At 39.5% G+C, this 25,426-nt stretch overlaps 1 protein-coding gene across 4 annotated transcripts in view; it reads right to left on the bottom strand.

Moving 5' to 3' along the window:
- The window catches only part of LRCH1 (leucine rich repeats and calponin homology domain containing 1), a 180,470-nt gene that overhangs the window by 83,375 nt on the left and 71,669 nt on the right, over positions 1 to 25,426 (bottom strand). For all 4 annotated transcript variants that reach the window (XM_057707148.1, XM_057707150.1, XM_057707147.1 and 1 more), the window contains exon 2: positions 7,976 to 8,120. In XM_057707148.1, the coding sequence (XP_057563131.1) occupies positions 7,976 to 8,120 (145 nt within the window). The remainder of the gene's footprint in view (positions 1 to 7,975; positions 8,121 to 25,426) is intronic.

Here is a 25,426-nt window from a genome sequence, read left to right as displayed (position 1 = left end):
AGTTCTGTGTGGCTCAGTGAGTCACAACACTGATAGCACAGTACAGGGACTATTTTTTTTTTTTAAAGCAAGCATACCTATTAACATCCAACAGAACACTTTTCCACAGAATATACTTTTAGGAAATGGTGTTCTACCTACACCCTAATTGACCTAATGGCATCACTGTGGTTAGAAATAAGTAACTTCTTTTCTCCTAGGGAATTTGGCAGGCACATTTTCTCCAGTTCTGTTATTCTCTATTCATGAACAGAAGGACTCATCACTGAGTAGAATGGATTGATTTTCTGATATTATTTTCCCATCGCTTTCTGTGATGGTTTGCCAGTTGCCAAATGGAGTTTCAGAAAAACACTGCCTGATTTCAGGAGAATAAGGTATAAGCCGAGATTAATAGATAACAGGATCCAACTTGCAAAATGACCCAAATCTTCTGGTTATTTGGATCTCACCATTCAGAGAGACCATCTCATTCCATCTGTTCTGACAGTCCATCTGGTATTCCAAGTATAAAGGTATTCCAAGAAATAACAGGAGATGAAAACAAAATGCCTTACAGGATAAACTGCTCTCCTCACAACCATTCCTTTTGTACCCTAAGCCCCCAACTCCTTGACTCTTTCCAGATAAGGAACTACAGACTACGTGTTTATTCTTGACTTTATGTCTGTCCCTGAAAAACAAACTTATTTGGGACTATCACACATGCTGAAACTCCTGGCTACATTATTTTATGGAGATTTCCCTCCCTGAGTTCTCAGAGCACAAGCATCCCTTTCAGAAGCAGGATCATATTTTTAACATCACATTCTGCCATTCTCTAACCACTACAGCATTATGTTTTATTACTTTTGAAAATGAAGTGATACATTTAGATCTGGATTGGGAAACTCAGAAAACCAATTCTGTGTCTTTTTTTCTCAAAAGCAACTCTTATTAAAAAAAATCTTTTTTATTTGTCCAGTTACTGTAACTGTCACTAACAAGTAAGAACACAAAGAGAACCAAAGTGAAGCCCTGAGTTGGCCATTCTACCTCCAGAAACTTTTAGGAATCAGCTAAAGCACTACATACAGGGAAATTCATGGCTTTAAAGGCTCCTACAAGAAAAAAAAAAAATAACTAGAAACTCCAGAAATTAGCAAAAGAATAAACCTATAAGAAAGTAGACCACAGGAAATATGACAGGTAATATGAGAAATTAATGGAAAAGAACATTTCAGTAGAGTTGGTCACTGAAATTAAAAGCTGATTTTTTTCAAAAATAATACACAAAAAACAAACTTCTGAGAAAATGAATAAAGGAAAAAAGAAAGGCACACATGTATAGGTGTTAAAATTTTAAAAAGGGAATCAAGCATGAATATAGTAGCATGAATATTTTTAATTCCCTTATTTAAATATTTAGGTTGGCCTCCTGGAAAATTGTCTAGCGACTATGTTTACGATTCTGCAAGGGTCCAAAGGGGCATGGAATGCAGCAGAGCACAGTGTTAGAGAAGATGACAACAGTGGAAGTGCTGAGCAAATCATAAATGCCAGAGGAATCAGTTCCACTGATTCCTCTGATTCTCATGTATGAAATAATGTGTTCTAGGGATAAATCGCTTTCCTATCTAAAGTCAAGGGTTGTTGAAGGGCTCAACTATGATAGTGTAACAACTAAATCCCATTTAGCTATTAAGAAATGATGATGGTGGTGACGATGGGGCCGACAATGCTGAAAGGTATTCCACACTTCCACCCCTCGTTTCACGGGTTTATGTTCTGTTTTTCTTCCTCTCCCTCTTCTCATCTACATTACCTGTTATAAGACTTGGTAAACTGTGATGTCCTTGGAGGCGAGTTGACTATGGATGAAATGGCAATGTTTCAAAGGGCTTTGGTCTGTCTAGTGAGAAAAATAAACGTCATCTGCAGCTTGTTCATTTGGGGCTCACAGAAAAAATTTTGAGAATTACCATAAACAAAAAATCTATACAGTGAATTAGAACTGAGTGTTCACCTGATTTTCAGAAAGCAAATCTGCAGCACAAAGATCTTAAAAACTTCATTAAGATCAGAAGCAGAACTGAAAACAAAGCCCACACATTCTGACAGCAGTCTAGCTATCAAAGCTATAATGCCCCTTTTGTGTCTCTCTGTTCTTTTTTTCAATACAAACACTGATCTAAAGCCAGTCTGTGATCAGGTGATGTGTAGAATGGAAAAATCCCTTTTGGAAGTCTTGCCAAGCATAGGCTATATTAAAAGGAATGGGATCTGATAAGAAATTCCTATTATGAACTCATTCATATTTAATAAAGCCCTTCAACTACCAATGCCAATAACTTTACAGGCACAATATTTATAAATATACTAAAATTTTTAGGGACTGTTGACTAAAGGTTCCACCTTAAAAACAAATGCCCAGTGAGCACGTTAGAAAAGGCAAGGCTTACGCCACAAGTTGCTGCTCCTGCAATGGGTGACTCTGGTGACCACTTCCTGCTCCAGTAGTCTATGAAAAATACCTTCAAATTTTAAGATGATACTTCCAAAGTCCAACATGGTTCATTGTGTTTTGGTGTCTTCCTGCTGATCTGTCATTTCACAAAACACAACCTAGTTACCAAAAGCCAGTTCCAAAATATATATACTAGTTCTCCTCTCCCCTTTGAATGAGATAGATCTTCATATAAGAAAGACGGATACTAGTCTGAACCGAGCAAAACTCCTCTCCCCTTTCCCAGTTTAAGAAGACATCATCCATTTTCTCCGTTTCAACAAAGGAAAAAACACTATCCTACAATTGATACTTTCTTCAGAAAGGTCAGTACAAGGAGAACGTATATTTCCTAGGGATAAAAATCAAAATTCTTATGAACAATGAAAATTAATTTTTTGTTCATTACAAAAAAATATAAAATATGTGCTTTCTAAGGCAATCCTAGCATGTAGGATGCTTCTCCCAAGTCCTTCAAACAGAGAGCTATGGTCGGAGGATTAAAGATTATTTCTCCAAATGAGCCCCCAAAGGAATGTGGGGATACAGGTTATACGGCCATCAGGAAGTTGGCTCTCTCTGCACACTGTCTAGCAGCCAAAAAGGATGCCAGGCAGCAGAAAAAGCAGCCAAAAAAGATTCCTTGTATGGCGTGATAACGTTTTGCCCAAGAGACGGCCCCCTTCTTTACAGGCGATGCCTCACCATTCACTCCTAGGAGGCTGGGAGAGAAAGGGGCTTCTAGTGAATAAACCAGCTTCTGGCTCTGTGTGTTTCAACCCCAGAAAAATAAAACCACTCACCAAGAGGTCTGGAAGCACTGCAATCAAATGTTGTAAAGAACTGGCATCTTGGGGCAGCTTCTATTCCAGAACCTCTCCGAGCTGAAACTTTTAAGCTAAGCTCCCTGTTCTTAGTTTCATTCACGACACCCCTACACGTGCCAAAAGCCTCTCCGCTCTGGGTTCTTCTGTTTTTCTAAGGTACATTTTCTCCACGAGTCTCATCAACAACAACCTCTCCAACAACTTAAAATAGATTTTACATTTTGTGAGGCTTTCCTGTGCAACCCAGGTTCAAAGTGTTTGTTCCGATATAGGAACAAGTCTTGCTTAATCCCTTTATTGTTCTTGGCCACCCTGCTTGCATTAAGACACTTTCTAACAGGAAGAGACGCAGAGGCACATAGATTGAGGCAACAGAGCCTTGTGTTGTGAACACCAAGAAGCAAAGATTAAAAGCCCAGCTCCTTCAAGACACAGGCTACATAAACAGCAATAAATTAATGTTTTCCACAAACAGGACATTGCTATCGTGAGAGAAAAAAACAGAAAACACGAAAGTGTTTTTAACTATATTTCACAGTGAAGGTTTTCTTTCCATGTGCTAATTAAACCCACCTCTAGTCTAAGACGGGAATGGGGTTGCTGGCACCAAGCAGCCACTTGACATTTAAAGATAAAGCTGCCGATCGCTTCTCGGCCTTTTGGCTAAGATCAAATGTAAAGATAAAGCTGCCGAGAGATCCCATCAGCCAAGAAGCTGGGGAGGCAGTGACACACCGCCACCACCCCCTCACCTCCACTGTCATCATCACCAACACAATCAAATATTTATGACTGTTTACTCGGCTGGAAAACGCAATGTATCCCCGAGGGTGTAATCCATGTTGAATGGTTCCCATACGTTCAAAGCCGCTTTCTCTCTCTTATTTTAGAACATACAAGATCAGCAATTTTGCCCTGTGAGTTATCTAAAAAGAGAAAAAAAGTTAAAAATATATTAAGACCATGTTTAATTTTAAGTATAGAAATACGAAATCTGTGGGACCTGAAAAGCAGCTTCTCTGTGCTATTTTATTGAGCAACTCTTTTTTTTTTTTTTTTTTGTAGTTAATAGAAATAAGAGGAAAAATCCTTAAGTACTACAGAAAAGAAAGCGCTTGGGATATTTATTGATAAAGCCTACTGATCTTGCCTATTTGTTAAAGCTGTTTCACACTGTGCTATATCTGGTCCAGTCTACACGGTGTGCTCAAAAGTAATTTACAGTATGTCTTTAATTTCCTGAAATTTACACAGTCCCCAACCCATCTAAAGTAGTGACAACTTGATGAAATGCTTGATTTGATTAAATGCTCCTGTCTGACATATGTCTTTTCAAAATCTGTATGATATCATTTACATGTGGAATCTAGAAAATAAAACTAGTGAATATAAGAAAAAAAAAGACTCACAAATATAGAAAAGAGACTAGTGGTTACCAGTGGGGGGGGCGGGGAGGGGCAGTATAGGGGTAAGACATTAAGAGGTACAAACAATTATGTATAAAATAAATAAGCTACGAGGATATATTGTACAACACAGGGGATACAGCCAATGTTTTATAATAACTATAAATGGGGTATAGCCTTTAAAAACTGTGAATCACTATATTGTACATCTGTAACATATAATACTGCAACATCAACTATAATCCAATTAAAACAATCAATCAAATGGACTATTAAAAAATGGAACATGAGTTTTTTTCCATTGGCATAATATCCCACTTGTAACTATCACAGAAGAAAAATTGGATTGGATGGGACTCAGCAGCTCTCCTACACAGCAGTACGCTTGCAGCATCCTGAGTGCCTGGCTTCTTTTCCAAGCAAATGGATTGGCAGTTTCTCCTCCAAAGGCCAAGAGTCAACAGAATTCCACCATGCCTCTTCACCATACCCAAGAAGAAACACATTTTACTTTGTTGACTTAGTTTTCATGAGGGGTAGAAAAGACATGAAAAGGCCACAATGCCCAACCCTGGTTGTTGTGAAGGGGACGTGTCATGATCACACACAAGCACAACATTCTCAATTCCTCCTGGTTACCAGCTTGGGGGGTTGGGTGGTGAGAGCGGGAGCTGGTAGTTTGAAGACAGGAAAAACTCACATAGACAACACGACTGTCTCGTGATGTTATTACTCAACATATCTTAGAAGACTTAGAATTTAATTAGATGGCACTAGTATTTTCTAGGTATTATTATACATTTGGAGATAAACAGATATGACAGTCACCTACCATTTCACAAGCTGCAAATAAACCATTTAGACAAATATAACATTCTACCTCAAATCACTCCCACAGAGAAATAACTCAATTCCAAGGGTCCAATTTCTAGAGGACATGTTTCAACTAAACCCAATAATCAAACAGGAATTAAAGACCTTATAATTGAATAAACAAGATGACCACCTCCCGGTCACTTTACAGATTGCCCTATGTTACTATTTTATGTTACATGTTTACATTCATGAAGTAAGTTTGATAGAAGTCATCAAAAATAATTATATATGTATATATAGTACCTGGCTTTCAAAGAGTTTAGAGGACATACATACATTTTTCATATACCTTGATACAGTATATCCCTGATACAGTATACTTTTACTTAATCTCCATTTAGTTATCAGTTCCTTTAAAGAGTTATGATTCAACACTAGAGAATATGTCTGAAAATATGGTAATATTGTAGGAGATGTGAGCAAAGAAAACCAAAACAAAATTAAAATGACCTATATAAATGGGACCAAAGATAAAGAGAGAAATTCAACCAAATGAGAAAGTAAACCATTATAAGCAGAAAACAAAGTTTAAAAAGTTGGGTGCTTAACGATCCCTTTATTTCTTTCCTTTCCTTTACCTAGAAATTCATACAAAAATTTGTTTGCAGTATGCCAAACACTTCCTCTTCAACCATTATCAGTTTCAACAAATTCTCTGAGGTTCATATTCCAATATAGTCTTCCTACCATCTGAAGACAGCAACATTATTCTACCCTCAACTAGGCTCAGCATAAAAATCATCCTACCAAAACCAATTTTATTAATGTTATTAAAGCAAAATATAAATGTTAAGATTAATTCTCTAGTATTTGTAGAATTTTACAGTTTATATCACACAGGAAGAAATATGTCATCTACACCCAAAAGTTTCTCAGTGTATATATATTTAATACAACAATGCAAAGTTAAATCTATTTATTTGTTGCATGCAGAGCTGCTAGAGATGAAAGTGTCAGGAGTAGGTAAGCAAAGTAAACAAACCAACTACATATGTTCTTGGGTTATTTCCCCTATGTGGGTTGGGATTAGAAGAGAGATGTTTTAGGGAGATAATGAGTCAATATCTTTAGACACCACTATACTAGCTCCATCAGGCAATTCCAAGGTAATTAACATTCTGCTGCAGCAGAAACAGCATGAACTGTTCTCACAAAAGAAAACTCACATGAACTAGAAACCTGGAAAAGTGAAAGTTATATAAGTTGAGCCTCTAGATTATCCTAACAGTTTCCTACAACTTATTTACCAAAAATAAGTAATGGCCACTTAAAAACATGACTAGGATTTATTTTTCACTCCCAAGGCAAAAGATATGCAGTCCTAAAGAAATGCAATGGAAATCCATTTTTGACTGCAAAGAAAGCTGCAGAAGACTCCTAACTCTCAGTGGTCAACCAAAACAAACAAACCAACAACAAAAACCCTAAAAAATAAATGACATTATTGTCTATCGTAAATTAATGCTTTACCTGGTTTACTGGGAATCCTGTAGTTTAAAGTTTGGCATGTTTGTTACACAGCACAAGCCTTGCTGGTCAGGTGCTACTCTTTGCACATTAAGATAACCAACTGACAAGAGTGATGGCTACACTCAGGCTTGAACTTTGTGCAACTTTGTTTTAATAGTACACACAGATTTGATAAAAGAGCTCCCGCTCTCTCCTGACTTCCCACATGTGAGTCAAGGATTTAGGAGACAAGGAGTCAAAATCTGGCCAGAGAAGTTGACAGTCACAGCAGCAAAGTCTAAAGTTAGACTTTAAAACAGTTACTTTTCTTAACTTCAGGGCTACTCAGTGCATTAATAGGTTACACTGTGTTGTAATCAGAGTCAATACACACTGAGCCATCCTCAGCAAACAATGACCTAATTTAATGGGCTAAAGACAGCAAATTTTATATTTGCTGGAGTTGCTCAGTGCTCCTCCTTAACGTTCTCCAGTGGCCTAAAGTGAACAGGCTCAGTCAGTGCTGGATAGCAAATCCATAAACCCCCAAACCATCAAGGCCTTAATTTGCCCCAACCCCCAATCCTTTTTTCACTTCCTTCAGCCTTCCTCCTCCAAAATCTACATCAATACCTGAAGAAAATACACCAATAAACTTCCAAGTATCAAACAGACAAAAAGTATAAATGATGCTGTATAAATTATTTTAAGAAGCCAAACCAGCTTGTCCTATTGACATTTAGAGAAGCCTAGCACCAAAAATAATACTAATGGCACTACAAATGTATTATAAAAGATATTTCTTCAATAATCTTCATGTGATTTACTTCAAAGGATGCTCAGAAAAGATCAAAGAGAAAAAAAACTGATAGAAATGCAAGCAATCATTCTTTTTTCATTGAATATGATTATAACCTTTATAGTCAACCTACCTTAAATTTAAGTAAGTCAGCATCTGCAGATTAATGATGGCCTCCGGAATGACTCTGATACAATTATGATACAGATTAAGAATTTCCAGTGATACGAAATGGCACAATTCCATTGGAACTTCAACCAGTCTGTTTTTAGATAAATCTGAGAAAAAGAAAGAATATTTTGTCAATAAATCTTCAATATAATCCAATACAATCTTATCAACTATCAATACTTTTTTCCTTAACGCATTTTAAAATAAACATTATCATTTAAATTTAGAGCAACATTATCATTTTTTGCACCACTGTTACTACAGTGCTGTAATTCCCATTTCCTAGCATCGTAGCCCAATTCATATGGAAAAGCAAAAATACTGCTGAAACAGTTTCAGTGTTCTATATTAAGTTGTAAATTCAGGCGAGGTATAAGGGCAACCAAATCAATATTTACTTTTTATTCCATCAGAAAATTCTCTCTCCCCTAGACAAGTATATAAATTGAATCCTTTAATATATCTGAATACATATATTTACCTTAATATTTAATTTATCTAATTCAGTTTTGTATTCATAACATATTGTCTCTCAGAACATGTCTTTTATACCTTTCCCAAACAAACACATAGTAGATCCTAAACAAGTATTTCATTCACTAGAATTACTGAGTACCTACAATGTACAAGAAAGAGATACATCAGTTGTGTCTGTTAAAGATGGATACCGTGTCTGCTTCATGACCTGCAGTAAAACTGGCTCCCTTGGCCAAGTGTACCAAAGATAGCAATAATGGTCTACAGAGCAATGTAAACATACAGTACACTTTACAATATCACCATCTCAACAATAAAAATATGGAACAATCCTTAACATCCAAATCTGGGAATGGTAAACAGAATTATGAAATGCCATAAAACACTGAATATAAAAAAGAGACACTAACTCTTGAAGACTCAACAGCAACAGACAACCTCACCCTTAGTTAGGAGGGGTTTAATCAGTATGAATTGAAGATGTTCAGTAAATAATATTTCAAACATACTTAAGGAATCACACTATGTGTGGGGGGGGGATTAAATGGTCAGTCCTATGATGAAATACAAGTCAAAAAGCTACCACCCTAAATGACTTTCAATAGATAAAAATATAAATAAACAAAAACAGGTCAAGATGGCATCAGAGGAGGGTTTCTAAGAAACTTTTAAGGGACATTCTGATAATATTTAAACTGTTTCAAACCATATGAAAGGAAAGGAATTTTCCAAATTCTTATTTAAAGAGTAAGGTATAATATTGATACCATCACCCAAGAAAGAAAGTACACAAAAGGGAAAATACACATGAATCTCCTTTCTAAATACTGATATGAATTCTAAATTAAAAATGAGCAAACAGAATTAAGCACTTACATAAAAAAGATTAACACACTATGATTAAGTGGGATTTAGTCTAGGAATATAAGGATTTTTTTAAATTATTTAAACAACTCATCATATAAAAAAAAGAGTGAAATATGAAACAGTATATGATCATCTCTCCTCTTCCATCCTTGTTTGCTTCCCCTTCCCCTTCTCCTATGATTCACACTGCAGTAAACTTCTTTTAAGGTTTCTGAGAGCTTCAACAGGAAAATCACATGCAAAACTATCAGCCGTCCAAGGTCTGGCCAACAGGATAGCCCTAATCCTTTAACTGAGCTATTTTGTACTTTTCCAGGAATTCTTTTTTTGAGAGTACTGTATTATCCACTATAAATAAAATTATAAGGTGTTAATGGTGGGCACCTGCCATGCCTGAACCTACAACGCTAGACAAATGAACAGACCTCCACGTCCACTGAGTTAGTGAGAATTTATCTATGCAACATGGCCTTGTGTTCTGGTCTCCCCATTAAAAGGGAAGAAATAACAAAACCTATATGTAGCTTAGATTCTTCCAATGCCTACATAGAAACAGTTGCCTAGATTAAGTTAAAACAAAGCTGAAAAACAGAAAATAAAAAATTTCCTCTCCTATTTGTTCAGGTTCACTACCCAGATGATGAATTACTGACATATTCATCAACATTTACTAAACACATGATTTCTGCAGAAATGAAAAACACAGAGGGCTACTCTTAAAAAGTTTATCATTTGAAAGATGAAAGGATGCAAACTCTGAATTGAACCATAACGTAAAAGGTTCTAATTGTGCTTAAAAAAAAAAAAGGTAGAAATAAAAAGCTAAACTCCAGATGGGTAAATGTTATCACCCTGTGAGCACTTTCATCGAGCCAGGCACTGTATCTGGAGCTTTGCATCTAGTACCTCATTTAAACCAACACAAGGAGCAGCGTCACCACCAACCTAACGATGAGGAAACTAGGCTCAGAAAGCTTCTGGGACTTGTCCAAAACCACAGAAACAAGTCATCACACTCACACCTAAGTATGTATAACTCCAAGGCCTGACTGACTTCCCCACATAGAACCGCTCTGCAAGATCATGACATGTCCCGCAGCTAGATTATAAGGAAAATATGGCAATTAAATCTTCACTGCATTTTTATTTGCCCAAAATGCAATAAAAATAGAGTCAACGTGTTCTGTGTAAAGACCCAGAGGATAAGAAAGTTATAAACATTATGTTCAAAGAAGAAAGTAATGAAAACAATATGTCACCTGATGGGATAAATTCTGGAAGTGGCTACAGGAAACTTGGTAAGTAACTGCCAATTATCCTAATCTTACATAAGCACTCTGTTCCACTGAAGAGTTTAGAATGAGTTTTCAAATACATGACTTACTTTTCCTACTTGGGTCTGAATATCATTTAATTTTAAACTAACTTTCTTATTGGAAGAGCGAAAGAGGGTGCAAAAAAATGAGTAGGTTTGCTTTGCAATGATTTACTTAGGCTCATGCAGAAAGCATCCTGGGTCCTTGGGCATCCACTAACCCACCATGGGAAAGATGCCCAGAAAGCCTGGGGAAGTTAGTCTGGATGAAGGTGTTTTGACTTTGATAATCCAGAATGGATAATCTGATTATAAACAATGGAAAAAATGATAGTCAAATTTGTTCAAAATGTTTCCTACCAGCTGAAAGCAAAGAAATAAGATGAGGTCTGGTCCCTCTTTAATACACACACACACACACTCAAAGGAGGAGGAAGGGCTCCAGGACTTAGTTGTAATTAAAGAAGTGAGCAGACAGTTCATAGTGCCCACACAGATGTGAGTGTCCCTAATAGGGACTCTGAAAGGGCAGACCCGTGCCAGAGGCAGAGAGAGCCCAAGCAGGAGCCTGGCTGTCCCAGTCACGACTACAGACAGACCAAGACAGGAGCTATGAAGGTTCTCCAACTCAGGAAAGACAAAAAGAATGAGAGCTCATAAATAACAGGCAAGTGGGTTAACAAGCCAATTTGTATCTTTGTTTTGAAATACAGCCCAAACCAGCTTGGGCAAATGGGTCGGGAGCTGTGAAAAGCCCAGTAGATTCTGAGTGATAGAAAGATAAGCAAGCTTTTAAACTAGAGATAAACATCGATGGAGAATTTGTGTTTATTTTTGTTGTTTATTGCTCTAATTTTGTTATTAGTAGATGGAGGTATGAACGAATTAATCATTAATGAGCTATTTTCCTAAATAAAGTACTTGCCTAGTATTTCTCAATCTTGTTGGTATACTGGAATCACTTTCAAAAATCCTGAAGCCTGGGGTCCATGGCCAGAAGTATTAGGTGTGACTTGGGCATCCTTGGATATCTAGCTGAGCCCCACTCTCCCAGAGGAATTACAGGTGATCTGCCCTCTCAGCTTCCTACCTAAACCAAGATCCACCAACAGGTGGCGCTCTCCTAGGAGCAGGCGGTTGCGCCCAGGAGGGGTCTAGTTTGGCCAACCCGCCTGGGGAAGAAAACCGGCGCCCATCCAGAGTTAACCACTGCTCAGTTAGATTCTTACTCTAAAGTCCAACTCAGCCAGTTTTGGATACAATCAGAGCAACAAAAATCCAATCTGCGATAGAGTTTTACATACCATCTATTGGCTATGATCATAGAAAATTAGGTTTTTTTCCTCACTGAATCTTCACCACAACCTAGGGAGGCAGATGCTGTTATAACTCCCTGGTATGTGTGGACAGTGAGGCCCAGAGAGGTTAGGTAGCTTGCCTGAGGACACAGCGCTAGTAACCAGCAGAGGCAAGAACTAAACCAGTAGGTAGGACACCAAAGCCCTGTTCTGAAGCATTAATGATTTTGCCTCATAGGATTGCAATTAGGGAAGGTCAGTTGTTCTTGTGAGTATCTCTAACTTAAGTAACAATAATAATAACAGTTCCATTTCTGATGCCTGATCAGGAGGCATTTAAGGACCCCAAAGCTCTGGGCTAAAAGTAAGTCGTCTTTGACCAGGTCCTAATATTTTCCCCAGGAAGAAAAGCATGTGTCATCAGTGCCTGGTTGCCCATCCCAAGCTGGACTCAGTCCTTCCTTGCTGGAAACCTGCCCGGGGGTCTAGCCTGGCCCTGGGGAGCAGGGTCCACCGCAGCTCTGGGCAAACAGCCCAGCAGCAAACCGGAACCCCAGAACCACGTCCTCCCCGCATCCGCTTCTTAATTGAAGCGTTCACATGAGAGCAGAGCAGCCAGAAATAAAACAATAAGTTTCACCCCGGCCAAAACAAGCTTTTGCAAAGCCCTAAAATAAAGTAGCTAAATGAATAAAAATAAGCAGAGGAGGGTAGAAAAACAGTCAATGGAATCTGGTGTGCAGTCAGCACCCTCGGAGGCACGATGTTGTTTTTGGATAAGAAAAGGAAAGGGGTGCCTCAGGAGGGACTGGATGAGGCCCCCGCTCTCCACCAACAACATCCTGAGCCATCAGCCACCACAGCCACCAGCAGAAGCCTGACGGGCCAGCACAGCTGGGAACCTCATTTGCAACATCTTGCTTTCTGGTCAGAAGAAAAGGCCTGATGGTTGGCAGTCGAATCATGCCCAGTTCCAAAAAGACCCAATGAGACATTTTTTGAGCTGAAGGATAAACATGTTATCACGGACGTTTAATTTTAGCATATTAGCACCTATCATGATGTCTCAATAAATGGGTGAAATGTGTGTCCTTCACATATAAATCTAAACCCCTGACCTATAGACAAGCATATGCGACCCACTGTCTTCCTAGTGCTGCAGGGACACTCTGTGCCGGGCCATCTCCACCCTTTTGCTTGGTCCCTCCTGAGTCAACTGTTCAGAGATAATCCTTGGGGGGAAGGATGGTCTGGGGCCACTTGCCCTGTCTGGACAATCCGTATCCTCTTTCCCTAGGTAGGCGGGGGTCTCTCCAGAAGAATCTCAGCTATATCCTTCTATAGGGGACCATTCCATAATGTTGCTGGTGTCTGGCTGCCCCTCCCTCCCCACTCTTCTTTCAGCACAGACACTCCACCCAGACCCGTGATTCAGCACCCACGGGGCATTCCCGGGACACCTGCGCATTTGGAAACGCTCTGGAGTGAGGGAGTCTGCTCCAGGCAGTGAAACTGCGCCCACGGGCTGCCTCATCCTTGACTTGAGATAAAACCACCAAACATGTCCAGTGTTAAACAGGCAGAACTAACAAACGGATTCATAAAAGGTTTGAGTGAGTCAGTCAAGATCTCAGGCTACATCTCTAAGAGATCAATAAAAAAAATCTTGCCAAACACTAGAGATTTGTTAAACAATTCCTCTGTAGGAACCATGAAGTCTTCCCTGATTACCTACTTAAAATGTCAACACGTCCGTCTTAACCCCCCTTCCTCTACATTTTCTTTTTTGCCTTAGCACTGGCATGACCTTCTAACATAGCATACAATTTATTCATGTATTTTGGGTTTTAATTTTCTCTCTCCCTCTACTAGAATGTAAGTTCCATGAAAGCTGGGATCTTTGCATTGTTCACAGGTATACAGTCAGAGCTTAATAAATACTTAATGAATGTGGTAGGAAAGCAGATTCTTAGGTCTGCTTTGAGTTCAAATCTTGATCCCACCACTTGGTGTGTAGACTTGGAAATAATTTCTTAATTTCTCTATGCCTCAGTTTCTTCACCTGTAATATGAGGATAATAATAGTATGGGCTCCACCGAATTATTTGAAGGATTACATGAGATGAGACATATAAAGTCCTTAGAGCAGCACCTGGCACTGAGGGAAGGACCCTAAGAATAGTCTCTATCATTATGTTAGCTAATGCTGGGTTCCGAATACAGTATTTCTAGCAAGAAAAAGGGCCTGGGGCGGGGGGGGGGGGGGGGGGAGGAGTTTAAAATCTAGCTGACAAGCACATGAAGCACACCATATGTACAAATGCCTCATGATAATAATAAATCAGAGATGAAAGAATAGAAAAAAAAAATTGTGTATTATGAGCGAAAAATCTGTAAGTTGGTTTGAAGGCTGCCCTTCCCAAGCTGAAACAGGAAATAAGATATAGGAATTAGTTTTGGTAAATGCCAAAAAGGATATAATGACAGATTAGACTCTTGGCCTGGTGATTTTATTAGCAGTTGATACCTATTAAGCCCACATAGTACTAAAGAGGTAATTAGATGGCCTTTTACTGGATAAAAGCATTATTGAAATGTTGATAGCAAAAATTGATTTATTGCATTTCTATCCAAAGTGCTGCAAAAAAAATTAGGAAATAATATTTTAAAAGACCACCATAGATAGAATTGGTGGGGGGTGGGGGGAATTCCTCTTCCAAAGTATAATCATTTTAATTAAAGAATCTCTAAAAGGCTCACTCAGAGGCTTTTTAGTCAAACACAATTCTAACAAATGCTGTTATTGACTGTTTCAGCCCCACTTCATTTCAGAAGCAACAAATAGATTTTTTAAAGGGAGGTAGCCATAAGAAAGCTCGCTTCTAAAAAAAAATGGTAACAAAGAGTGAAATATATAGACATATTAAAATTTAAGTATTTTAAATGTAATGGTCAGAGCTCTTCTAAATATTATAGCTGAATGTAGTTGTAGCACCAAAATAATACTCACAATGCTGAATAATCTAGCAATAGTTAACATATTTGGGAATTAAACTGTCTTTAAAATGTTCTGTTCAAGAGAGCAGGGAAGCGTCTTTTTTTTAATGTTTTCGTGTAAAATTACTCAAAACAAAAACATTTTAGGTGGTTACAGCTTCTCCAAAATGACCCATTCCCTAGTGATTCTGTTTAGCTAATGAATCATTTCCCATTTGCTTAAAGAGAATTTTGGCTCTGAGACATAATAAAAACAGCCCATCAACAGTAATAATCTTTAAAATGAGAAATACTAATTTAAAGAGAAAATACTGATTTTCTTATGAAACAGGAAAGCTTTAAGTAGCACTATTTGCAATAGTCAAAAGGTGGAAATAACCCAAATCTCCATTGAAGGGTGAATGGATAATCAAAATGTGGTCTATACGTACAATGGAATATTATTCAGCTTTAAAAAGGGAGGAAAGTTTGCCACGTGCTCCCACATGTCCTTGAGGACATTATGCTACACAATAAGCCAGTCACAAAAAAGACAGATACTGTATGATTCCACTTATACAAGGTTCCTAGAGTAGTCAAACTCATAGAGACAGAAAGTAGAATGATGGTTGCCAGAAGCTGGGGGAAGGCAGGATGGTAAGTTATCATTTAGTAGGTACAGAGTTTCACTTTTGCAAGGTGAAAAGAGTGCTGTGGATGAATGACGGTGATGGTACACAGCAACGTGAATGGACTTAATGCCACTGAACTGGCACTGAAACATGGTTAAGATGGCAAATTTTATGCTACATGTTATTTTACCACAACTGGAAAAAATGAATGCTTTTATTTTTTTAATGATTTTTTAAGCTCTTTATTGGAATATAATTGCTTTACATTCTTGTACCAGCTTTTGAGGTACACCAAAGTGAATCAGCTGTATTTATACACATATCCCATACTCCCTCCCGCGACTCCCACCCACCCTCCATGTCCCGGCCCCCGAAGGCATCACCCATCATCGAGTTGATCTCCCTTTGTTATACAGCAATTTCCCACTGGCTATCTATTTTATAGTTGGCAGTATATATATGTCTATGCTACTCTCTCACTTCGTCCCAGCTTCCCCTTCGCCCCCCGCCCCCCCCACCCCCGTGTCCTCCAGTCCATTCTCTGCATCTGCATCCTTATTCTTGTCTTGTCACTGGGTTCATCAGTACCATTTTTTTTTTTTTTTTTTTAGATTCCGTATATATGAGTTAGCATACAATATTTGTTTTTCTCTTTCTGGCTTACTTCACTCTGTATGACAGACTCTAGGTCTACCCACCTCATTACATTTAGCTCCATTTCATTCCTTTTTATAGCTGAGTAATATTCCACTGTATACATATATATGCCACATCTTCTTTATCCATCTGTTGATGGGCATTTAGGTTGCTTCCATGTCCTGGCTATTATAAATAGTGCTGCAATAAACATTATGGTACATGTTTCTTTTGGGATTATGGTTTTCTCTGGGTTTATGCCCAGTAGTGGGATTACTGGATCATATGGTAGTTCTATTTTTAGTTTTTTAAGGAACCTCCAAACTGTTTTCCATAGTGGCTGTACCAACTTACATTCCCACCAACAGTGCAGGAGAGTTCCCTTTAAAAATGAATGCTTTTTAAAATGGTCATAAAATATAAACATTATCCTGGAACTTAACATTTCCCAGAATCACAGTAACTACTAACCCTACCAGGCTGGACGCCTGAGTGAAGGAGACAACTTCGGGGAATTACACAGGGACAGATGGCACATGGACACCATCCAGGTTCTTAGGCAGCTCTATGACCAAGTATCACTAAGTCAGTACTCACCTTACCTAGCAGTGTTCTCTAGCTCCATCCATTAAGCTATATACACAGATACACTCATCACAGTGCCAACCACTCTATGTGCTTGATACAACTGAACCTCATAAATGCTGGGAAGAAGAGTGAATAGCAGTCCCTGGAACTCAACAAATGACAGCTGAGAAAAGAAACAAATTAGGGCATGGCTTCAGCTTTAACAATCTCACAGAGCAGAAAGGAACAGAGGCAAGACCCCAATGGTTACATTCTAGAGAGACACGTGAGAAGAGGCACGTTCACAGATCACCGCAGGAACGGGGGTCCCCCAGGGTGCAGAGGAGTCCAAAGGCGACACAGCATGGGGCTCTGCTGAGACCCTGGGCCAGGAACAGGGAGTGTGCAGGCCAGCTCCCTGGCAGGTCAGACCAAGGGCAACCGCTCAGGGGCTGTGAGCGGGGCAGGAGCCCTTGGGTTTTCTGGGGTGCAAGAAGGAGAACAGAGTCTCTGGAGCTTTCCCTGTGAGGCTCCAGAGCTCAAAGGGCCCTTCAGTAAAGCACATGATAAAGTATTTAAAATGTAACAAATACCTTGCTGCTGGACTACAGCTGAGCAGCTGATGACAATCATTCACCGCCAGTTCAGGGATAGTTGCTGTCACACCGTAACTAGAGGAAAACTAGTTACTAGTGATTAAGCGCTCTGACAAGTACTGCAAGATGAGTCATCAGGGGAATGCAAAGAAAGTGAGTCCCAAGGGTCCTCAGGGTTCAAACTCACATGAACATATTGGAGTTAAAAGAAGGGAGGGGACTTTCCGTGAACAGAGCAGGGAGCAGGGAGGAAGACAGAGAAGCCAACCGTGAACTCCACGGCCTCAGTCTGGCTGGAATTCACTAGCATTCCAGGTTTACTACCCAGAATGAAACAATGCACTGTTGTGAGCTCATTACATAAATATTAAAACTCATAACCATAAAAGAAATTGTATTTGCTGGAAAGAAAGTCCTTTATAATAAAAATGACCTCACCACAAATTTTTTCCAGGAGTTTTACCTTTGTTAGCTTTTGAAATCAAATATACCATGAAAGAGTCTACAGAATATCAGATAACCATAAGCATCAATTAATTAGATTCTTTTATTATATATTTTAAAAATATCAAATAAAAATATTAGGAAAGTTAATATTACACCCGCCCCCCAAAGGTAAAGAGGATGGAATTCTTTTATGGTTTACACAGCCCTTTCAGGTATATTATTGATTTGGTCTCTCATTAAAAGGAGCCTTTTAGGGGCAAATCAAATTTTATCATTTTTTTACAAGGTTGTAGACATTCTCAGGCATGAGACCATGTAAGATGTTTAATTATCAAAGATAAAATTACTGACCCTCCAAGAGACTTTCTAAATGGCATGGAAACACATTAGTACACTTTTAAAGAAATGAATCTTTCCGTTTATTAACTGTGACGTAAACCACGGTTCCACCAGCCACATAATCCATTATTCACGCTCCCCAAATACTTGCGTTAAACATCAAGTAGAGTGATGGTAACAGCCATCACCTTCAAATAGAAATTATATAGAATTCAAAATTTGTATCATATGGTGTCAGTTACATCAGTGGTTGATTAATTCCAATGAGGCAAAATTTTAAAAGCTATCCACAAGTTCTGAGCCAGTTTCAACATATTGCTGATGAGGTCAGAGGAGAAATCATTACCAAATTTTATTTTTAAAAAACTTTAGAGATATTGCCAGTGATATTTTTAAGTACACATAATTCAAGAAACCTAAAGTTACTATAATATTTAAATGTAATATTCTATAAGAAAGCCAATCTTACATATCAGTCCATTTGAAAACCCATAGTAATCTTCTTATACGTAATAGAAATACTATTTTTTACCATTTTATGTGTGTCTGAAAATGTCCAAAGCAGCCTTAAATTATTATTTCATTTATATGTCCTTCTTTGAAAAAAGACACATTGTTTTTGGGGAATTTTAAATTCAGCTTTGTTATCTTTTCAATATAATAAAAACTTGAAATTTCAAATGAAGCCTATAGTTTTAAGATGGGAAACAGACAATTTTATTATGCTTTTCTGTTTCGGAAAGCTTCTCCGCCACAGAATTGCTCAACAAATACTTTTTGTGCACCCGCTAGGTACCAGGAATAGCTCTGAGCAGTGAGCAAACAGCACTGAACACTGGCAAAATCCCTGCCCTCCAGAGCTTACGTTCTAGCGGGGTAACCAGAACAAAATTAATAGGGAAAATAAACAGTATGTTAGATGGTACTACATGCTAAAGAGAAAAATAAAGTAGAATAAAGAACCAGGAAGTCTGGAGCAGGGGACTGCAGATGTGAACAGGATGAGCAGGGGGAATTCGCCAATAAAGTGACAGTAAGTGAAGAACTGAAGGAAAGAAAAAAAGGAAGTCGTGGGAACATCTTGGGGGATGAGCCTTTCCCTGGGATGAACAGCAAATGGAAGAGCCCTAAATTGGGAGGAGGGGGGCGTACGGCAGGGACACCAGGGAACCTTGTGGGGCTCCAGCAGAGGGAACAAGGGTGGTGATCTTAAGAGGGCAGAAGTGGAAGCATTCCACAGGGACATGGACAATTCCTCCCCTGCAGAGGAGGTAAGGCACGAGGGGATTGGGGCACAGATGCAGATACCTGAGCGGATGGGGTGGTGGGCACACAGCGAAGTTCCCTTCTGATTGCCTGCAAGTCCAAATAGCTGAGAGGGAGGGAGGGAGGAAAAGACGTTAAAGGTTTTAGGAGAGACGAAATATGAAGTCATTGGTAAGTGAGCAGGGAAGTGACAGCACTAGAGAAACAGAGTGAGTGCCGGGTGCCTTGAAGATCGTAGTCATGAACTGAAAGTGAGATGGATGGGAGGGCCACAGTGCGCACAGGTGCCCAAGAGAAGGTGCATATTTCACTGCGTGCATTTGGTCATGTCCAACCTCAGTACCTCTGCCTATGGAAAAGCTCAGTATAGAGATGAAATGTATTGGCTTACAGTTTGCAGCTCTGGTCCCAGAGTACATATCTAACTGGGGAGAGACAAGCAAAGTCACCACAGGTGAGCCTACTCAGCAGTAAGTCACAGATGCTGGCGAGCTGGGGGCAGGGGAGGGGGAGGGAGGAACTCGCAAGGCTGTGAGGCCTCTTCCCTGTCTCCTCCACACCACCCGGAAAACCATCCGCACTCACTCAGTCATTTATTGGATGTCTCTACAAGCTGGGCACGTCATGCCAGATACTGTATAGAGTGACATGAACTGAAGACTCAATTCATAACTTCAGGTAACTCAGAGTCCAACAGGGGAGGAAGAGAAATCAAAGAAAATGTACAATGAATTAGACCCATATTTATCAGCATGGTTATACATCAACTCTGTCTGAAACGTTGAGAAAGGCTTCAAGGAGGCATTGACCTGTAAGCTGAGTCTCTGGACAAGTGTCTGGGAGACCAGCAGGGGCAGAGCAGATAAGTCACTCCAGACCAACAGGTGCAGCCCAGGTGAAGAATGGAGGGATGGGGCAGCTCGCTGAGGAACTGTCACTGGCATTACGGCTGGGGCACATGGGGTTGATATTCAGCAGGGATGTATGGAACCAGTGGTTAAGGAGCGTGGCCTTAGCCACTTAACAAAAATCAAGGTGAGAAATGAGGAGGGCCAGAAGTGAAGGTGAAGACATTTGATATGGAAGAAGGGACACCCTCACCGTGAGCATCAGGAGGGAATGGATAAGGGAGACGTTTATGAGGTAGAACTGGCAGAGCTTAGTAATCAGTTAGATATAGAAAGTGAAGATAGAGAAAAAGCCAAGGGCATCTTGGAGTTTCTGGTGTGGGTAGATGCCCGGAAGCATGCTACTCGCTCAAAAGGAACGCAGGAAAAGAACCAGGTTTGTGGATAATGGTGGAAGAGGAGAGTCATGACGAGATTGGTTTTTGATACACTGATTTAAGGTATCTACGGAGTAACCAAGCAGAGTGGTCCGTCGGCCACTGGATTTTGGGTCTGGATCCCATGAGAAAGGTCTTGGCTAAAATGTAGGTTTGGAAGACATCGGCATATAAATCAGGAGTGGTCATATATGACATCACCCTGGAAAAAAAGTGAAAACTGAGGAAGGAAAATGAGCTAGCAAAGGACCTTCCAGCAGCTGCTACCATAAAGCCAAAGCCTTTCTCTTTCCAATCACAACTTCTTGAAACCTAAAGGCTTGGTTCCATGGCCCAAGGGCCATAATGAGTCCTGGAATTCAGACTTTCTGAACCAAAATCCAGTGTTATTTCCACCATAGCACTCTGCCCCATGTGTTATTATACAGTTCAATGATAATGATGGTTTTATAATGAGACCTAACCAAGTGTGTGCGATACGATGACAGCATTTAATTGCTGCATTATCATTCACTTTTTAGGACTCAATCATGATCATGCTTTAGAAATGAGTATCTTTTCAGTTATACTTAGGGTCACGACCAATTCCTAAAACAACAAAAATACTATAGGCTAAGCTTCCGAGGCAATTGAGAAGTTTGACTCCTTCCAGAAACACTTCCTTGGCAATTTTTTTTTCTTAGCGCAAAAATACAAAACAAAGCATGAACTGTCTACAAAGTGCCTGATTTCCAATTTTTAAAGTTCACATTTAGCTAGGGCAGCACTGATAAGAAAGGCATTTTTGTGATGGTGACTGAATATAGTATATTCCATTGTAGGAACATGAATTTTAAGTCTAGAAATAGTGTATTTCAGATGATTTCTGTTCTTTTTTACAGATCTAGCTGGAAGCTTCCTGCTGAACCAAAAAGTAATAAGATTGTTGATAATAAAATAGAAACTGTTTCACATTATCACTTACTAGAAACTATAACAGAAATGCAGTTTATCTAAATTATTTAAGAAAATATATTTAACTGGTATATTATTTTCAAATTATGGTTTCTGGAAGATTTAAACGTAAACAAAGTGCTTATTTTCTTGAGACTTCTCTTTTCCTCTTATTTTGGTCACAAGATTTACTTCGTCTAGAGCTCATGCATAACAAATAATGGTTGCTCACATTTTTTTAAAGCAACAGCTTTTATCAAAGCTTCTGAAAAGAGCTAGTGTGCATGGAATATATTCAGAAGTCTACCCTCTTTCAGCCTCTTGAATTATGCTTTAAACTTGAAGTCAAAATAGGTTTTATCTTTTCATTATTAATTGTTTCACAAACAATCTGAAATCCAAATCTTGGAAAATCTTTTTTTTCCTCTTGAAGTTCAAACTGCATGTTAGTCCCATGCTAAAGTAGACACGGAAATGATGCAAAATTATCCAGTTTGCAATGAGAATTCTCAGGTCTTCACACTGAGTCCATGGGCAATAAAAGCCCCACCTAAGCGTTCGTGTATATGCACCATACATATGGTACTAGTTCATCTCTGGTTCCTACCAGCAAATGTGGGCCCTGCCAGAACTACAAGTCGCCATGGCCACTAATCATTATTGAGCACTTACTGTCTCCCAGGCACCTCAAATATTTTCTATGAACTTATCATCTCATAAAAACTTAATGGGGGGAACGTCCCTGGCAGTCCAGCGGTTAAGACTTCAACTTCCAATACAGGGGTGGGGGTCCAATCCCTGGTCGGGAGCTAAGATCCCACATGCCTCAGGGCCAAAAAACTGTTTTAGTTTTTAGAAACAACATTGTAACAAATTCAATAAAGGCTTTAAAAATGGTCCACATCAAAAAAATCTTAAAAAAAAAAAACAACAAAAAAACTTAATGGGGATGTTATCCCCTCTGGCAGCTGAGGAAACTGAGACAAAGAGAGGTAAAATAACTTGACCCATAACACACAGCGAAAAAGCTGTGAATGTACATAATGCCACTGAATTGTACACCTAAGAGTGGCTAAGATGGTAAACTCTATGTTATGTAATATTTTACCCCAAAAATTCATTTAAAATAGAATAAAATCATTAAAAAAGAATAAACAGCCAGAGGCAAACTTGACGCCTTCTACCAAAATAAATTCCAGGTAGATTAAAAATTTAACAGTAAAAAGAAACAATAAAAGTACTAGAAAAAAAAGTTGCAAAGCTGGGATTCAAACCCAAATAATCCAGCTTCAGAGTCCAGACTACATGCTAATGGTCTTCCACAAATTGCTATTTTATGGGTAAAAACTACCCAAAGTGCTACTTTATAGACCACCTTCATCATCATCAAATTAAGTTTCATAATAACTCAAGAGCATTGCATGGCTTGCTGGAAAATACGGAATGCAATGGGCAGGTCTATCTCCTGAACACATGGGGGCAAACCCCAACACAAGGTTGGAAGCCACCTAGAAAGCCTCAACATTGTAACAAGTTTCTCCCCTAAGCTGTCCATTGTGGAGACAGTCTCTCTCACTGAGCATTCCAAGAGAGACTGCCAAGTGCCCTAGAGAACCCACTTTTGGAACCTGTAGTTTAGGGGGAAATGTTTGCTATGGAAAGGATGCAGAAAATAATCACACTTGTGTTTTAAGAAACCACATGCATACAGCAGAGAACAAACAAAATTACAGTTTTCCAAAATACCTCAGAGTTGAAAGCTTGCAAAAAGCCTCAAAACTTTACTGCAGATCTAAAATAGAGTTCAGAGAGAGGAAGGAGGGGACAGATCCCGATGCTGAGGTCTCCTGGTGGCCTTCAGACGGAAAGATTCCCAGACCTAAGCAGCAGAACTGGGAGGGAGCCACAGAAAACCAGAGAAAACCAGAGCCCCCCAACGCCTGCAGTTTCAGAGTGAAGTTCATAAAGGTCTTCTGTAAATGACTGCCCACCTCGTTTATTTTACCATCCCTCAAATATTAAATTAATTAGAATTTTCTCACCATTGTTCTGAATATCAGTTTAAATGCACCAGAAAAAGGGAGGAAAGTCAAAATGCCCCTCTCCCCATGCATTCAAAGCCTCGATGCTGAGTATAATTTCCATTTGACAAACAATGCGGTCCTTTCCCAGTCCCAATTTCTTAATGCACACAAAAGCCTGGCGGAGAACAACTGAACGAGAAACAGAATGGACCGTTGGGTGGAGCTCTGATCAAATTGTGGGGCTGCTGAGATGCAGTTAAGTGAACCTTGCATTCTTAGACAACTGTCATCTCCTGAAGGTTGGCGTACAAGATAACACAAAATACATTTCCACAGGCTTAGTAAAAATAAAAACAAGTGAGATGTGAAAAGTAAAAGACAGACATGGGCTACAGACCCTAAGAAGACCATTTTCATCAGTACTGTCTTATTAATTGGGGAAAGATGTGTTTTTTCCCTATAAAGGATCCTCTCCTAGTCTCACCAGTTTTCTGTTCTGCTCACTGATTTTGCCCCAGGTTCAAAACCCTTAAGAAGCCCTGCAATGCAGCCCTTGGCCTTTTTTCATTTCCATAGTTTACCAAGAACTATGGTAAAATAGTTAAACCATTAAAATTCTTAGGAAAAGCCACTGGAATATATTTACTTTCTGGTATTGGGGGATATTTAGTCCAGGCCATGATCACATTCACAATGAATTAAGACATTCAAAATACTCTGTAATGTTTGCAAGGCAGAAATAGAGACAGACATAGAGAACAACGTATAGACACCGGGGGGGCGGGGGGGGGAAGGGAGAGGTAGGATGAATGGGGAGATTGGGATTGACATATATCCGCCAACTAACATGTGTAAAATAGATAACTAATGAGAACCTGCTGTATAGCACAAGGAACTCCACGTTGCTGTACAGTAGAAACTAACACAACATTGCAAAACAACTATGCCCCAATAAAAAAAAAATACTTTGTAAAAATCACTCTATGGGTACACCCAACGGGTATGCTCAGTGACATTCAGTGGCAGAAGCAGCACTAGACAGTGTCTGTCGCTACCCGACATTTTCTGCCGTGTGAATTAGACGGGCAATAGGGGACTGGCTGCAGCATAAAGCAGGAGTCACGCTGGTTTGCACATGTTGGCCCCCACATCACTGCTTTGTACCTGCGAGTGACAGCAGCTGGACATGAAGTGTATACTGAAGCTGACACTCCACGTAGCACCAGGACCCACTGTGCCCAATGCCCCCGGGCTCTGAGCCTGTTGAGCCCCGTGTCTTAGACGTGCCGTCTGTGCCATTCGCTCTGCGTGAATCTCACAGAGCTTTGGGCTTTTCTCTGGTCTGCCAATATTCACCAGTCGCACATCCTTCCCTACATCCCTTCCATCAAGCAGCCCTACATTTTTTAATAAGTGAAAGTCATATTTACCCAAGCGTGTCTCTATACAGTAGGAATTCAATATATCTTCTAAATCGTGCTTTTTTTTTTTTTTTTTTGGGGGGTACACCACGTTCAATCATCTGTTTTTATACACATATCCCCGTATTCCCTCCCTTCCTTGACTCCCCCCCCCCTTGAGTCCCCCCCACCCTCCCCGCCCCAGTCCTCTAAGGTATCTTCCATCCTCGAGTTGGACTCCCTTTGTTATACAACAACTTCCCACTGACTATTTTACAATTGGTAGTATATATATGTCTGTGCTACTCTCTCGCTTCGTCTCAGTTTCCCCTTCACCCCCTGCCCCCTTCCATAC

The sequence above is a fragment of the Hippopotamus amphibius genome, chromosome 14, assembly GCF_030028045.1.
Source record: "Hippopotamus amphibius kiboko isolate mHipAmp2 chromosome 14, mHipAmp2.hap2, whole genome shotgun sequence".
NCBI lineage: Eukaryota > Metazoa > Chordata > Mammalia > Artiodactyla > Hippopotamidae > Hippopotamus > Hippopotamus amphibius.
Note: the sequence above shows the minus strand (reverse complement) of the source record. Positions and strands in the feature narration are given on the sequence as shown.